Genomic DNA, 17,052 nt, shown 5'->3' on the forward strand with positions numbered 1-17,052 from the left:
TGTGGGGGACGGGTCTCCCATGGCTTTGCCGTTTTATCCTGCGGGAACGTTCAACAAAGCCTGGTGGAAAATAAGAAACCTTGTCTCCCTTTATTTTTTTTTTCCATATGTAGTGCTTTTTATATCGAGACGTTCACTATAAAATTACTTCGTGAATTAAGGCGTTTGGCAGCAGCATTTTGCATGCATCAGGAATAGTGTGGCCAGCAGGACCAGGGCACTGCTGAGGCCACACCTCAAATGCTCCGTTCAGTTTTGGGTCTCTCACTACAGGAAAGACATTGAGGTGCTGGAGAGAGTTCAGAGAAGGGCAAAGAAGCTGGTGAGGGGTCTGGAGCACAAGTCTGATGAGGAGCAGCTGAGGGAGCTGGGGCTGTTTAGCCTGGAGAAAAAGAGGCTGAGGGGAGACCTTATCGCTGTCTACAACTACCTGAAAGGAGGTTGTAGCATGGAGGGGGTTGGTCTCCCGAGTAGCAAGTTAATAAGACAAGAAGAAATGGCCTTAAGTTGGCCAGTTCAGATTGGATATTAGGAAAAAAATTCTTCATGGAAAGCATTGTCAGGCATTGGAACAGGCTGCCCAGGGAAGAGATTGAGTCACCATCCCTGGGGGTGTTCAAAAGGCACATAGACAAGGTTCTTGGGGACATAATTTAGTGCCAGAGTTAGGTTATGGTTGGACGCGATGATCTTGAGGGTTTCTTCTAGCAACAATGATTCTATGATTCTGTGATCATTTCACTCCTAGGCGCAGCAATACACACACTACACCTGGCTGTATGTTACACCCACAACCGTTAGCACGTTGAAAGCAAAACTCCAACGCAAGTAATTCGCGACGCGGAGGGACCGCAGGGGGGAATCGGTTCGTTCCTGGTAATACGGGGCTGGTTTTTTTCAGGCTGCACGTTTCCAGAGCGAGCCGAAGCCGAGCAGCCCATGGGGATCCCGCAGGCGCCTGGGTCTGCCCTCCCTGCTGCCGGCGGAGCGTGCGGGCCAACGGCGGCGCCGGGTGCGCATGCGCGATGCCGCTTCTCCAGGGCCGGGCGGTACCAGGCGGTGACGGCAGTGCATGACGCAGAGCCGGCCGGGCACGGCCAGTGCCGGCACCCGGAGCTCCGCCCCCGCCGCTGCTCTCGCTCGCCGACCTGCTTGCGGCTGTCAGGCACCGCCGAGCTCGGGTGCTGCTGCCCGCCTGCCATCCCGCCGGCCCTGAGGAGAGACGGAAAGCGGCCATGAAGATCTGGAGCTCGGAGCATGTGTTCGGGTGAGGGGCGCGGGGGGCAGGGCTGAGGGGCGGCGGGGCCCCCGGCCGTTGAACGGCGGCGCCGCTCCTTCCTTCCCCCGGCCGCGCGGGCGGGCCGCCGCTCCGGCGCCTCACCGGGCCGGGCCGCGCCGTGCGGGGGAAGCCGGGCACTGCCAGCGCGGAAATGGGAAATTGGGCGGGCGCGGTCGGAGGAGGGAGGCTGGCAGCGGCGGTGGCTCCCGAGCGGCTGTGCCGGCACGACGGCTCGCCCGGCAGGCGGGGGCAGGGAGGGGGCACCGGCTTCTGTGGGCGCTGGGGGGTGGGCTGGGGCCGGGCCCGGCGGTGCGTCAGCGCTCCCACCGCTGCGGAGCCGGCAGCGTCTTCGGGTTTTTCCTGCGCGCTCGGACCCCGTGGGGGGATCTCTCCCATCTCCTGCCGCTTTCGGCGGGAAATACCATTCCAACGGGGCTGTGGTGGAAGTGGCCCGGCAGCCTAATCGCTTGATGAGATGTGGGTATTTAAGGAAAAATAACTTTCACACACTAAAAAAAACAAACAATCCCAAACTACTGACGTACTTGATGATCTATTCCAAGAGGTATGGACAGAGTAGGTGTGTTACCTTAGCCGTCAGATACTCTCACAGAGATGCCTTAAGACAACATATGTGATAGCTGAGTAAGTTTTCTGACCATTAGTCCTTTCTTGCATTTCCTGCATTTTGCACATTGTTCTGGTCATCCAGTTCCACCTTTGTGTAACAAGGGAACAACAGGCAAAAGTATCAACAGGTATATATCGAGCTGCACTGGGGACCTGGTGTGGAGGACACAGGAGTTCCAGTGCAACTCTTAAAATGCCACAGATAACTCACCTGCTACAGGTCTCTTGAAAATCCTGAAACCTGAAGAGTGTCAGGGGTGACAGTTCTTAAAATATTTACAAAATATCCCAGATATGCAGTTTTAAACTTATTTAATTTCATTAACAAAACTGACATAGGTATTAGGTGTTCAGCTTTAACATTAGTATAAGTAAACAGTAGCTTCTAATATGAAATGGCAAGCAGAAGCTAGTAAAGGCTGCTTGTGTATGACATAACTTCTGAGTTTGAGATGAATACGTGTCACCTGGAAAACACAAAATCGATTTTTATTTGGCATTTTCTCATCAAGGTATGTATTGGAACACCCCCATATTATGGTGTAATGTGTTCAGGTGTAGATTGTTCAAAGCAACTAAACTGAACTATCTACAGGGGTTAATAAAATATAGTTCAGGGGTTTATAAAATGCTGTTGTAGCTTATCAGATCTCTAACCCTTAAAATCCCTCAAAGACACTTAACAGAAATTTGATGTTTTTCAATTTGTATATCTTCTGTTGATGATGGTGTATAGTTACTGCAGATAACAAGGAATAGTTCTCCAGTTCCCCTTCTGATGTAGGAATTGAGGGCTCTGTTTTTCCTGCTTACACTAATAAAGCTGAAAGACCTTTTCTTTGTCTTCTTGTTGGAAAAATAACTTCCTTTTCCAAGCTTCTGTTTATTCTTGTGGTGGTGTACTGTCGATTCTCTTCTGTACTGGTCTATTTTAAGATTAAAAGTAGGATTCTTAGAAATCAAATCCATTTAGGGACCTAAGTGCAACTCTTACATGCAAGTTGGCACACCAAGGCTTCTTAAGTTAGATATCAATAGCTGAATTTTTAAAAGTACCTTTCAAGATTATAAACTTTTCATTCGAGATCTGTCAGTTATGCTGAATATAGAAATAATTGCTTAGGGACAGAAGTTCAATATTGGATCAAGTCCATGATTTCTCTAGCCCCCTCTTTCAGAAGAAGAAATATGAAGTCCCACAACATGAGCCATGTGGATGTGGACAGCCTGGCCTCCAGGAGTGGGTCTGCTCTGATCTCTGGAGTTTGAGAGTATCAAAACTTGTCTCATAAAACCAGTTCTGTATTGAGAAAAGTATCCATAAATGTAGTGCATGCTAACAAGTTTCTGGAAGCAGTAGTACAGGTACAGACTGCACCTATCATATCAACAGTGAGCTGATGTGGTTTCTGAAAATCTGTTTCTTTATTTTGAACTTCCTGATTTTTTTTTTTTTTGGTTGAATTGACTTACACTTTGCTTTTTTGCTATAGGAAGAAACAAAAGCTAATAATTTCTTCTTTAGTTTATTTGGTGTGCTTAGAATTATAGAAGAATTTGTGTGGACTTCTACAGGTCATCAAGTCCAGCTGCCTTCTTAAAGCAGGGTTAACTTAAATGTCAGGTCAGGTTGCTTTTCCAGTTGATTTCTGAAATGAATCTCAACGATCTTTGTGGACAGCTACCCTGTTATTGTGGGGTTTTTGCACAGCTAACTGGAATGTCACTTGCAACAATTTGTGACTGTTGCCCGTTGCTCTCATTTCTGTTAGTCTTGGGTTAATAATTCCTTTCTTCACTCTGGAGAAAGGAATATTTTCTTTTTCTTGTTTGTGTGTTGATACGGTCTTATTGCCTTTCCAAGCATCATTGTATCCTGCAGGGACTTTTGGAAGCTATGAAGTTACAGCATGTGCCGTATTACACAAACTAGATCCCTGATTTACAGGGTGTTTCAGAAAGATGGACCCAATTTCAAAGATGTGGTGATTTCAAATTGTGCCCATCTCTTTGAAACACCCTGTTATGTTGTCTGAATACTTGCAATTAGATACAAAAGAGTTGCAAATATTGTCTCCTCTTCTTTTTACAGACACCCCTGGGATACAGTGATCAAAGCTGCTATGAGAAAGTACCCCAACCCAATGAATCCCAGTGTGGTAGGAGTAGATGTCCTCGACAGAAGCCTTGATAACCAGGGGAGGTTGCACAGTCACCGTCTCCTCAGCACAGAGTGGGGATTGCCGAGTATCGTAAAGGCGGTACGCTTTTACAGGCTTAATGGTTTACTAAGGGTGTGATGCAGTTTGATGTCATCATCTGAATTGGAGCCGAATTCAAAGTAAAAGCTTAATTTATAGGAAATATCATCCACAAATATCACATAAGCTGCAATTAGTGTACTTAGTAGTGAGAATACATTGTAGGCTTTAATATGCTTATAGTGTGTGTATGTCTACACATGCCTTCCAGTCTGGTCTGTGTCATGCTATATGGCTGATACAACCTACCAGGATGTAGTCTTCCCACTGATCAGAGTGTTGCGGTATTCATTAATTACTTTGTATTTATCTGGGGTCACTAAGAACTTGACATTTATGCGTTTCTCCCTTTTTTTTTTTAATTTTAGTACTTAATTTTTAAAATTTGTAATTTCTTTTGTTTCTTCACTTTTAGATTTTAGGAACAAGTAGAACCCTGACTTACGTTGCAGAACATTCTGTGGTGGATCCAGTGGAAAAAAAGATGGAGCTTTGCTCAACGAATGTGAGTGGCAGCTAAAGAAATTTCTGGTAATTAGTTCTGGGGATTAGATGTTTTGCTCTTAATATTTAGATTAGACATGTGTTTGTATCTTTGATCAGGAGGCAGCAATGTCCACGTCTTAGTTTTTTTTCCCTACGTCTTTCCACAAATAGGAAACTTAAATACTTAGGAATCAAACATTTGTGATTCTGTTTTTAATGTACAATTATTTCTTAGGATGCGTGTAAAATAGTTTGACTTTGAAATTAATAGCTTGTTCTACATTACACAACAGAAGTTTTCATGTGAAATGCCTTTTTTTTCTCGAAATATAAATGAAGTATTATGCTGTATTTTGGTATCCTGGGAACTTGTAACTGTCAGATTTAAAGTGAAGTTGTCTGTAGGAGAGCCCTACCTCTGTACAGAGGCATTGTCTTTCCTGAGTATTAATTTTCTGTATAGTCCAAATAGTGTTATAATGGTCTTGGTCTCGAAGAGCCTCTCTGAATCGCATGCCCTAAATCAGGGAAAATTAATGGAAAGCTGTGCTTTGTATCGTGAATAGAAACTTTGATATAATTAGATCTAGGATATGAGAAGATGCATCACCTTTTATAGGTCTTTTTATTGAATGTGGTTTGAGTTTATATTCTGTGTACACTGCTTTGCCTCTGACACTAAATTGAGTGTTCTACTCTTGAGTAGTGCTTTTGGTGACAAAAAAATTAAAGGTGGGAAGTGAAGATTTCAGCTTTTTTTTTTTCTTTTTAAGATTACTCTCACAAACTTGGTGTCTGTTGATGAGAGATTGGTTTATACACCTCATCCTGAAAACCCTGAAAAGTAAGTAAGGATATTTGTGTGTTTCTTTGTGTATAGGAGACATTATGTTAGTCCAATTCAGTTTAGGTATTAATTTTTCTTTGTTCTCTTCTAGAACTGTGCTAACTCAAGAAGCAATTATTACTGTTAAAGGCATTAGCTTGAGCAGTTATCTGGAAAGCTTAATGGCAAGCACAATATCTTCTAATGCCAGAAAGGTACATCTTTATTCTGTTTTCTCTCTTTCTCCCCACCACCTTTCTTTTTGTTGAAACAGTAACTGTCAGTCACATGTGCTGAATACTGTATTTAATTTCTCTAAACATTGTGCATGGAGTTTCAACTGATTTTTTTTTTTTTGGACCTCAGCAAGTAGAATATAATTTCCCAAAGTATGAAAAGGTTTCTCTACTTCATCTTTGTTTTTCGGCTAGAATTGCACAGCAGAACAAACAAACTGCTCTGTGGATGCTGCAGTTATGTGTAGCAGAAACATATTGTTAATTATTAGTTGATTTTTGTTTTGTTTTGTTGTTTTTGTTTTTTTCCAAAGCACCTTTTTAAACACTATCCTCCTATTTCCAGGAGGTAGTGCTAGTAGTGAATATAGCTTCCTTTTCAGATTTAGCAGTCAACGCTAGCATATTTTCTGTGCTGCTTTGTCAGTTGTTCCAGTTCCCTGTCCATTATTGAGCTGCTCCTTGCCTTTGGCTGGAAGTAATGTAGTGTAAGCAGAGGCACGATCTTTGAAGAGGTGAAACTATGCTGACTTTTGTAGGTAACACTACACCGACTCCTCTGTCTTGTGCTTGCTTTTCCTACTTGGCTTGCAGCCATGGAGCTGCACTTGAGCACAGGCAGAGCTATGGGAGTGCTTATTCTTGGGCACTTTGTCCTATGCTTCTTCAGAGAAGGTGGGAGAGAAATGGAGTTGCTGGAGAAGCACAGGCATCACTGCCAAACAGCAGGGTGAGTGCCCCAGCAATTTGAGTTTGTGCTCTGCGCTGCTGGAGATGTTCAGCGCTGTGGGAGTCTGGCCCAGGTAACTCCTGCTATGCCAGAGAGCTTGTGTTTTGGCCAGGCCTTGGTCCTTGCGAGAGATGGTGCTTGACCAAGGCAGTGTAAGCCAACTTGAGAGGGAATATTGACCAACTAGATCAGAGAAGAGGAGGCCTCCTTTTCCTCCCTTCTGTGCACTTCTCCAAAAATGAGAGGAAAACAGGCTAAAATCAGGAGATGGGGAAGGAGTGATAGGTAATTTCTAGAAACTAAAGAGTAACTTTAGCTGAGTGCACCCTGTGTTTGTTTGAAAGTCATAAATAGGATGTATTTCAGTTAAATTACAATTCTATTCTGATCCATTTTCCATTTAAAAGTCTGTGTGGGGTACAAATTCTTGAAAGAGAAGTCCAAATCTGACTCACAACCAAACTTCAGTCTGACTCAGAGGTAGCAAAGCACCAGCTAGTTGGAATGTCCAGATCAACTGGGCACACTTAAAAGTGCCGACTGAGTTCCTCTTGTGGTGTCTGTCACATTTGCATGTCTCTATTGAGCTTGGAGGAAGAGTGTAAATATTTCTTGGTGCCTCTTCAGGTGTTGCCTGTGTGGGAACTCTATTTCTTTTAAAGATTGTTCTTCTGCCATTTTCAAGGAATGCACTAACTCACAAGCTTCTTGCAAATCAAAAAGACTTTCTTGACCTGTGTGTTTCACTGAAGAGTCTCTTCAGAGGTTTTGAGTTTGGCAGGAATTTGTATTTGCTGTTACCAGCCCTTTGTTTGCTAGCCAGTAATCTACTCTGCTGTTACGAGTTCTTCTTGCATGCTGTGCTGTGCTTCTGTGCTCTTAGCACCCCTCCTAGACTTCATTGAAGTCGCTGAAAAATGTGTTGTTGTTCTGAAGAAGTAGGAAGCATTGAGATTTAGCTCTGAGGCAAAGGTGGCAGATGACACATTATTACTTTTAATAACAATGGGAAAATCATTTGCCATGTGTTGTAAATCTTTTTTGTGTTGCTCCAGGGGTGGGATGCTATTGAGTGGATAATTCAAAATTCTGAAAGCGCTCTAAGCTAGCAGTTCTCCACATCTACAGTTTGTACTAACTAGTGGTAATGCCAGCATTCTTCTTCTTGGTACAGCATTTCAGCTTCCTAGCAAATACGTGCATGGATTGTTGTCATGTGAATTTCATAAATTAACCTGCATGTATGTTTTATATACATTGCAAACAGGAATGGCAAACATGTTCATTACACTGCAGTTGCAGAGAGTGGGAGTAGGTCAGATCTGGATTGCGTCAGTTAACCTGTGCTTATGTCATTGCACAATCAACTTGCTGCAGCCATGTCTTGTGCCACGCAGTATTTCTTATGGTTTGAAAATGGAACAATGACTGTGGATAACCAGGCATGTGGATGAGTCCCTCCACCAAGTGTTCCATCTGCTCCTAGTTTCTGTCATTTCAGTATGTAAAACTGGTACCCGAAAGAAATTAATAAATTGGTTAGTGGCTGGAATTGGCATTATAAAAATGAAAGAGAATTGTATTCTTAGGATATAAAACTGATTTATTGAAACAGATTACCTAACAGGGGTAATCTTTTGCATAGTGAAATTGTATTTGCTTTTCTTATGCCTGAGGAATATTGTTGCCCTCCTGTGAACTTCTGTGGGAATTTGTACAAAGCTTGAAGCTGTCAGAATGCCAGACTGTTTGTGGTTTTTGTTGCTCTTGTAGTTATATTCATTTCGGTAGTGATGTGTCCCTTAAGTGACGTAACTATGAAAAAATCTGACTTCAAGGTTGAGAGAACAGTGTGTACTTGCCTCTGTGATACCTCTGTGCAGATTGTTTTCCTTCCACTAGTCAGTGTAGCCTCTGTCATTCCTGTATTGGCTTATGCTTCAACTAATAAGATTCTTTTAAAAAAGAAAAAAAAAATCATTATGCTGCTTCTCCTGGTTAAGATTGTACAGGTTTTTAACAGTGCTTACTTTGAGATCAGTGTATGCCATGAGTTTGTTTTTACATTCTCATTCCACTAAGCTTTTATGGCTGTTTTTCTGGAAAACATCAACTACAAAGGCTCAGCACTTATCAGTCACTTAAGCTCTACCAACAAGTCTTCGTATGCAGCATTTGGTCTGTCAAACATGTCATACTGCTAACAAATGCAATAAAAACTAATATAATATGCATGCTTGGTTATGAATGTGCTTGCTTAATGACTTACTACAGAATCTGTACAATATGAAACTTTATAGACCAATCCTCTGTCAGATTATTTTTTGGTAACTGGGTAGTCCTACAGTACTTGGAGGCTTTGCATCTGATTAAGATTTTATAACTTAATTTCCTGTGCAGAATATTGCTGAAATCTTCCTTGCCGATACCACAAGTTTCTTCTTAGCTGCAAAGTATAGCACGTAGTGTGTGCAGGTCTAAGGAAATGTGCAGACCTGTGTAGTCTCAAAAGCTGAAGGAAATATCTTGGTGCTCCAGTTGAATGTCATGGATTTTTTTTTCTTTATGTTATCTATCTTATCAACAAATACATAAACTAAACCACTATGACCTGCTTGTTTTGTAGTCAGGACCTGGAAAGAATCTCAGCAGTTTCCTGCTGAGCATTTTCTAGGTCAAAGGTGTTTGACTTTCTGACAAGTCTTCATTGTGCAATTAGAGAAATACAACATCTAAGATGTTCCTGTCTTTACTCAGTTCTCTGTGAGAGAGGACTGAAGAGAGGACATTTTAACCTGACTTTTAAATATCCAAATGCATGCTTACTGAAAGATGATTCCCCCCTCTCTCCCCCCACTTTGTTCCTTGCAGAGCACTCCATTAATTCATGGCTTGTTACAACTTGTTGCTATGCAGTAGCCTACTCCCATCTGGGTGCTTTTAGCTGTGCTTTGCTGGTGTTCCCAGGTCTTGCAGAGGATGTGGAGATGATGGAAGCTATCACCTGCTGAAGCATGGCTGATTTGGTGCTCAAATGGAAGGAACACAGAAGTTAAATCATGCTCCTCTAAGGGCTTTTTTCAGCAACCCATACTTAAATTGGACAGCTTAGATCATGCTTTCTTGAATATTGTCAGTATTTTTTAAAAGGCATATCTTGAACTAAGTTAACTTAAAGATACTAGTTCTTGAGGTAATTCTGAGTAGGGCTGAATCTCCCTTTCTGAGCTCTGGCCAAGGCTTGAACGCTTTGTTGTGATATGTGGATGGCTTTTCTCTGTGTAAGGACTGTCAGTCAGTGCAGATGCTGCATTAGTATTTATGGTGTGAGTCCCTGTAAATATGAAAAACTGGAAGAGAAGCAGCCAGCCCTTGATCGAACTTAGTGACGATCTTGGGATAAGTGTGCTTTATTCGTAGTAAAACTTAATTTCTTTTAAGAGGTTACACTGTGGAGTCTAAAACTGGCCTTTTAATATTGTTCCAGAGTAATGTTCCTAAACTCCAAAAACAATTCTTCAAGAATATGTAGAGGTTTTGGTTTGACTTTTTTGTTACGTTTTGAGGTTTTCAAAGCTGTTTATAGAGATTCTTGTTCATGCTTAGTGATTCATAACAGGACATAACAGGACAACAGCAGGTTCTGGACTCTTCAAGAGCTTTTGTTTGTTTGTTTGGGTTTTGGTTTTTTGCTTGTTTTGTTTGTTTGGTTTTCTTTTGTTTTTTGGTTTTTGTTTTTTTTTCCACTTTATCACCTATAATGCATGCAACAAAAACAGTACATCGGAGTTCAGAACAGCTCTGTGTGTGTAGGGCTGTTCTCCCTCCTTTCCTCAGCCTCTGCAGAGGACTCGAACACTGGCACTCTCTTGAAGACAGGACTTTTTGGGGCTCAGACCCTTTATCTCCAGAATCCCTCTAGACATGGCCAGAGCCACGTGGCTCCCAGTTACTGTTCTCCGGTGTTTGTACTTCTTATTCTTAGTGGGGTAATAGAGGTGAATATCTCTTGGCTTCTCTCTATGTGAAGAAAGGCCAGGTATTTTCCTGCTCTGATCCCATCTGCTGGTTTTGGCAAAAGCTGTGATTCTGAGATTGTGGAGCTCTAAAATCTTGCACTTTTGTTTAGTTAAAGTGTTTCTCTTTATTGTCTTGGCTTTATTGTGTGGCTGCTTGCTCATCTTATGGTCATTGGGGAGCAGCTGCTGCAGCAGGGTTTTGACATGCTTATTTTATTGGAATCCCCAGTTCTTACTGAAGTATTGGCTGTCAGTGCCTAGCTGTGAGAACTGAACAGAGAAAGACCATGCCTTGATGTAAAATGTAGGGCTGTAGTCTCTCAGTTAACCCTGTTTTATATGCTGAAAAGTTGCTGTGCATGAATACAGAACTCGCTGTGAATCCCTCTCTGAACTCTCGCTAGAGATCGAATCAATTAGTTGCTACTTCAAAGAGCACTTGGAAGTCTATCTTTCTTTATCCTGGATCTTCTCAATAGCTGTACCTGTGTAACTCGGCTAATGAATCTGAGAACAGTATGTAGACTTTGCCATAAATGCCTCGGTGTTCTTCAGGCGGTGGGAGCAGCAAATATAAGACCAGCAATATGCTTACACAAGGGAACCTAACTAGTGGATTAGGCTTTTTGCCTAGGTGTGCTGCTGGGAGCTCACACTGATATGGCATTTACTTCTTGCTTATGGGTTAAGCAAATGACTTGGCAGTGAAGTTTCAGTAAGAAGATGCTAACAAATCACTGATTTAATTTGCTATCAAACCATGCAGGACACGGAATTAATTTTGAAACAAGTTTCATGTCTGACAGAGGAAAAAACTATAGAAACATGAACAGTGGTGGTGTATCTGTTCTGATTCTAAATTCCAGTATTTTCCTGGCAGGGTCGGGATGCCCTGGAGTGGGTGATCAGCAAACTAAACACAGAATTGGAGGAGCTGAAGTCAACACGTGAAGGCATGAAACCAGCCATGGCAGCAGCGTCAACGGAAAAGTAAAAGCAAAAATACCAAGTAACTGGCAGAAAAGTTTTATGCTGCAGACTGCATTGAAGATCTCCCTTCCAAGGCTGATCTGCATAGATTTTATATATTTATACGAATATCGCATCAGCGGAAAAGTAACCTCATCTACCATCTCCGCAGCAGCTCCTGTTGCTTACTGAAGATTAAATTGACCTCCTGCAGACGCTCTTTTCATTTAAACAATTTATTTTTAACACTGGAAACAAAACAGCACATTTAAAACTGCCTAGATGTGCCTTTTATAACAAAAGGAGAGAGTATGTTATATTTACACCATCTCGTTTTTTCGTACTCAAAACTTGAAAAGAATGCACGTGTGGTATTAAGAATTTTCCACGTGATTGTTTGCTCTGTGAAGGGCTGATTGATAGGTACTAGAGCACTGAATTTTGTCCATTTTGTAGTCTGATAGTGTTTTATAATCATTTAAAGGGAACTGTCTGAGTCAGAACATGATACTGTAGAATTAGAAATCTAGATAGAGGATGAGCCCGAAAAGATAAAACTTGTGTGGTACTGATTTTTCTCACGGTGTTTAAATGTGCTACCTGAACATGACACACAGATGTTTTTACCTCTTAAATGTTTCTATCCAAACAAAGAGAAAGTTTCTATTGATGTTAATAGCCTAATTTTGTGTATGTCTGTGGGGAGAAGGGTATATTAATAATTTATTTTCATATTATTAACTTGCCCTAGTTCCTCCCCTCCCTACGAGGAGAGGAGTAGTGATTCCTGGAAGGTGCTGGAAAATACTTCTCTTATTTATCTCTAAGAAATGTATTTGTAGGCTGCTTGAATGAAGAGACTGTGCTGTTAGGCTGGTCCTTGCTCTTCACATCAAGTCTCAACTGAGGGAGAGACTGACGCAATAACCAGAAGAGTTGAAAAAAGCAGGAAATTTGAAATCCAAAGGGTACAGTTCCATGAACTTTTCATGCCCTGAATGGAGAAAACAAGAGTACAAGGAAAACAAATGGACTCACCTTTTTGAGTGCTTTCTACTAACTGCTGACTACCAGTGTAACTGAATTTTATCAACACTTTTCCACATCGGTACAAAACATTTTTAGGATCATTTTAAGTGCTTCTCATTATCTAGAAAAAATACTCCAGTAACTGCAGAAATTGTTTCCTATGAAACATGCAGAATTATATATTGGTAATAATCTTAGCCTTTTCTGATGTTCACAACATTTTCATATTTGGTCCAGGTGTAGTACATGTTTCTTAAACAGCCCTCTATTAGGGCATTTTAACTTATTTTTGGGTGTGCACACAAAGTGAAATAAATGTAAGGATGTTTACTTGTGTGAGTGGCAAGCTTGTGTTTAGGAAGCTGTTAAAGAGCATGAGTCACTTCTAGAAAACTAGTAGAATAAAATCTTGGTCACTGTTTTGATCTGGTAATTTTAAAGTGTCTATAGCTTAAGGGAAACTTCAGCATTTTTATTCTGGTTAGTTTGAAAGTGAACATTAATTTGGGTGTAACTATCAGTAAATGACGTGATCCTAATGAATAAACTTAATTTTAAAAGATGTATATATATTAGTCAAAAGCAATTAAATGAGTGGCTAATAATTACATTGCTCTTTTTATATGGACCTAAGGCCTTTCTTGTTTTGGAACAGAAATTTAGAGCTTAAAGTCTGATGGCAGCTCCTCTCCAGAAGATACGCTGGGTAGCTTTGATGTGGGTCAGCTGTGCTTCTCAGAGGAGTGATGCTGCTTCCTGGATAAAGAATGCAGATGATGTTCCAGCTCCTGCTGGGAAGGGGAGCGCAGCTACCGCAGAGCTCTGCAAAGGAAAGGAAGAGATGAGTAAGTGTGTGTGCATGTGGAAACCTGTGCTACAGCGTTTCCGTACATGCCTGCTGGAGATGATGGAAGCATAGCTGTCAAGCAGGGTAGAAATGTCTTTGGAGAGGCTCATGTATTGCTTCGTTTTGAAAAAAGAATTGTCTAAAGGTACTTCTTGCATCACATTTGAAATCATTGCTTAGTGTTGTCTTGCGTGTAGCACCTTCCAGCACTAGCTGGTGTCCCAGAAGAGTCAGCAGAGGCTCCTACATTCTGTCCAGGGCCGAACTCCTCTGCCATACCCTAGGGCCTGTACCAGTTATGCATCAGTTTTCTGGATTACTTTCTGTGCACTTTGTTTCCTTCTTCCAGAAACAAATCCTTACCTGCTTGTGTTGCAGTATCTCCTTTCAGTTTCATTCCCTGCTGTAGGCTTTGGGCGGTTCATTCTCCATGTTTCATGCTGCTTAGGAAGCAGAGAGCTAGATACTTTGTTTGCCAGTCTCTTTGATGCTCCATGTGCCATGGATCAGCACCTTGCCTGCTTGTGCTTTGTCCTCTTCTGCTGTTCTCTAGACTAAATGGCAGTGGGGAGGCTTCGGCTAAGAAAAAGAGTAATTCTTTTTATTTTAAAAGGAAGAAAATCCAGAGGCTGGTTCTGTTATCCAGCCACCTCTCTCTGCTGCTGGACAGTGCTGCTGTTTCTCACCTTGTCTTTGGGGTAGGTGACACTCCTGCACATCTGGGTTGATCGATCTTCCCGTGGTTGCTCATCTCGCCGATGCATACAAAGGACCTTGCAGGCTGTGGTCACACTGGGAGCAGGTAGGCTCCGGTGTTTTGCAGATAAACAGATTCTTAATTTCCCGTAAGCTTTCCTGGACACTTTCACTCTTCTGCTTTCTGCTCATCTAATTTGCACATGGGGCTCCCACCTTTCTTCTCCTTTGACCATGTGAGTCTTCTCCATGGGATCTGTATCTGTATGTTCAGCCCTGCTATGCATGACACTGGTTTTGAAGCACTCCATTTCCCACTCCAGTTCTGTCACTGTTACAGTTGAGTTGACCTTTTGGGCAAAAATCCCCAGCCCGTGTTTGAAATTGCTTATCTTGATCTTGTACCCCAGTCCTTCCCTAGGGAACCCCCCCCATCTTTATTTACTGGAAATGGCTCAAAAATGTTTCTGAAGTCAGTTTTATGTCACCTGTAGTGTGTGAGATCTCTGTCAAGGGCAGACAGCCACTTGTGAGAGAAAGTGCTGGGCTGTTTGTGAGGGGCAGCTTTTTGGACTGGTGCAGAAACAGCCAGGTACGTAGGAGAAAAAAAGTTTATAAAGCAGAAATGGTGTTAAGTTTATAGGCATTAACTTGGCAGGATGTTGACCAAGCAGAAGCAAGCTCAGCACTTGTAACCATGCTGATCAATGGGTAGCAAGTTCCGTTTTCAATAAAAATTCTGCAGAGTTGAAAATAGAAAGTCGAGTTTGGTGTGTTGATGGAGGGAGGTTGTTTGCTGCTGTTGTTCAGTCCACTGAGGCCTGCAGCTCAGTGTTTCTCAGCCATTAGGCTGCAATTTGAGGGAAAGGGAGTAGGGGGGTGTGCGTGCAGGGTTTGGCTTTAAGAATTGATTGCCAGCATATCAGGGCTCCAGGCTGGTTAGATGTGTGGTTGCTCACCCTGCCCAGTAACAACAGCTGCATGGCACACGCCTGCTGTGGACTGGTGAAGCTGGGGGGAGCTGGTTTCTGACTGCGGGGGAAAACAGAGAGGGAAGCTGGCAGCGCCGGCTCCCAGAGTTTGGCAAACTGGGCACGTGAGCTCTTGGCCCTGTCAGATTGTAAGATGTTGATGGTACCTGACTTGAGGTAAGCTCAGGTTTCTGGTTGGTGTTTATTTTTCATGCTAGTGCAGAACAGGCTCATGTTAGCAAGAAAAGGTGTTAACTTACAGCAGTATGATCAAATGGTCATATGGGTCATTGGTTTTGTGTAGACTATCCTTTTTTTTTCTGATTTGCCCTAGTGCCAGTGTGAGTCTTCCATGCTCCCCTGTACTACTTACTTATTTTTCCCCACCAGGTCAGCAGGTACAATGGGAGAAGGGTTGTATTTGTTGGGAAAATGGGCAATCCTAGCAAAAGTTGCAGCATTCTTGAAAGACCTGCTCAATGGAAGTAAAGGCACTGAACTGCAGCACTTAGCATGTATCGGGAACTGATGTATAGCACATATCAGGCATTGATGTATGTGATGATGTAATAAAGGAGCACTAAGATGACCAGTGACATTCCTTGTTGTGACACTTTTCATTTAAATCTTCAGGTGGAGCAGTGGGTAATACCTGTTCTTGCATCATCCTAGATTGTAAGCTGTGAAGGGCAGGACTCTGTGAAGCGTCTATGTACACTACGGTGCTATCTTAAATAAATGCCATCCTCAGGTTAAAAAAAACACTCCTGGGTGTAACTCCTGTCATATAAAATGGGCTGTTGGTTTTCAGAGGAGGCTGAAGAAAACTGCATGTTAGTCTGTGCTGTGTGAGCAGCAGGTCCCAGTACCAGGCTCCCTGGGGCTTGCTGTCAGCCAAGCATCATTCTGGTCAAAAACTCTGCAGGGATCCTCTGCACCTCAGCTGGAACCTCCCTTTGGGTCTGGTAGCTGCGTCATTTTGCAGTAAAACAGAAGGAGTCACCTGAAATGATTAGCCTTGACTTGTAGGACCTTTTTAACTGAATAAACTGTCTTCTTACCCCATCAACAGTAATTGCCACTGGTCGAAATCCTGCAGGTTATGGGCTAGCCTTTTGATTGCAGCTCCAGAAGGCAGGTTGTGCTTTCGCTATGGATTTGTTCAATGAAAAGGCATTTTGGTGAAGCACAAGTCCTGTCCTCTGAATTTTCCCACAGCTAAGGTGACTGATGTAGAATTCTCATTTTACTGGAAGGCACCTGCAAATAAATTCATCAGTAATGGTTCCTAATTTGGGGCCCTGCTCTTACACTCTTTCCCTGTCTGACTCTTCTATAATTTTGTTTCTAACCTGGTTAAAATCAGGTTAAATTCAGGGTTCTAACTGACCAAACTGATGTGGAACGTGCCCTTACCAGCTGCACTACGAAATGCTGCTTGGCATCTTTACAGGTAGCTCAAGGACGTGAGAGCAATGCACTGCCATTTCAAATCACTTTTTATTAGTAAAGCATCAACAAGAACTTGCATTTCAGTACCACATCACATGAAAAGAAGCAGAAGCCAATTCTATTGCCTTTTCTCTGTTAGAGCCGATGCCCCGGGCGTGCCTGAAGCCACACAGATGGGACATGTGCAGTGGCAGCACAGAAGCAGAAGTTCAATGGGGAAGGGTTTGTGCTTTAGGCTGGTTGATGTCCAAAAAGTGCATTTTCTGTTTGGGATTTTCTTTTTTCCTTTCTTAAAGGAAGGGGTTGGGTAGGGAGCTTTAACTACAGCACAGCTCAAACACACTCCTCATGGTATCTTGGTTTTGCTCTCTAATTCACAGGTAATGTAGCCGCCAGCCCCTTCAACAGACTCGTGCCCATCTTAAACTGCCCAAGCCAAACTTGTCCCTGGCCTCCAGCTGTCCTGTAAGCTGGGCCATGAGAACGCAGCCTCTACATACATAATCAGCTGAACTGGGTGCTTACTCCCACCAAACTTTGGAAGCCAAATTTCTGCAGAAGTTGCATCAACTTATGCCAATCTCCTTTAATTCCAGGTTTAGCAACCCCTGAAATCCAGTT

The 17,052-nt window shown here is 42.6% G+C and overlaps 1 protein-coding gene across 3 annotated transcripts; it reads left to right on the forward strand.

The window, feature by feature from the left end:
• Positions 1 to 924: 924 nt before the first annotated feature.
• On the forward strand, positions 925 to 15,575 carry PRELID3A (PRELI domain containing 3A). Of its 3 annotated transcripts, XR_014183479.1 has the most exons (7): positions 988 to 1,267; positions 4,002 to 4,170; positions 4,586 to 4,675; positions 5,430 to 5,500; positions 5,595 to 5,697; positions 11,348 to 13,310; positions 13,926 to 15,575. XR_014183479.1 is itself a non-coding variant. In XM_082046933.1 (6 exons), exons 1-6 carry the CDS (start codon positions 1,236 to 1,238, stop codon positions 11,459 to 11,461), a joined length of 576 nt encoding a protein of 191 aa, XP_081903059.1. In that variant the 5' UTR covers positions 925 to 1,235; the 3' UTR covers positions 11,462 to 15,575. The 3 variants fall into 3 exon arrangements, 2 of the variants coding, with proteins under 2 accessions (XP_081903059.1, XP_081903058.1); XM_082046933.1 differs by having other exon boundaries at positions 925 to 1,267; positions 4,002 to 4,167; positions 11,348 to 15,575; XM_082046932.1 differs by having other exon boundaries at positions 11,348 to 15,575.
• Positions 15,576 to 17,052: the final 1,477 nt, after the last annotated feature.

This window comes from Streptopelia decaocto (genome assembly GCF_964273445.1).
Source record: "Streptopelia decaocto genome assembly, chromosome: 2".
Taxonomy (NCBI): domain Eukaryota; kingdom Metazoa; phylum Chordata; class Aves; order Columbiformes; family Columbidae; genus Streptopelia; species Streptopelia decaocto.

Bases quoted from the DNA above. Each gene is read 5' to 3' on its own strand.
- PRELID3A (XM_082046932.1), top strand. From the start codon at position 1,236: ATGAAGATCTGGAGCTCGGAGCATGTGTTCGG. The intron at 4,676-5,429 runs GTGAGTGGCAGC...TTTCTTTTTAAG, and splicing joins TGGAGCTTTGCTCAACGAAT to ATTACTCTCACAAACTTGGT. The intron at 5,698-11,347 runs GTACATCTTTAT...TTTTCCTGGCAG, and splicing joins TATCTTCTAATGCCAGAAAG to GGTCGGGATGCCCTGGAGTG.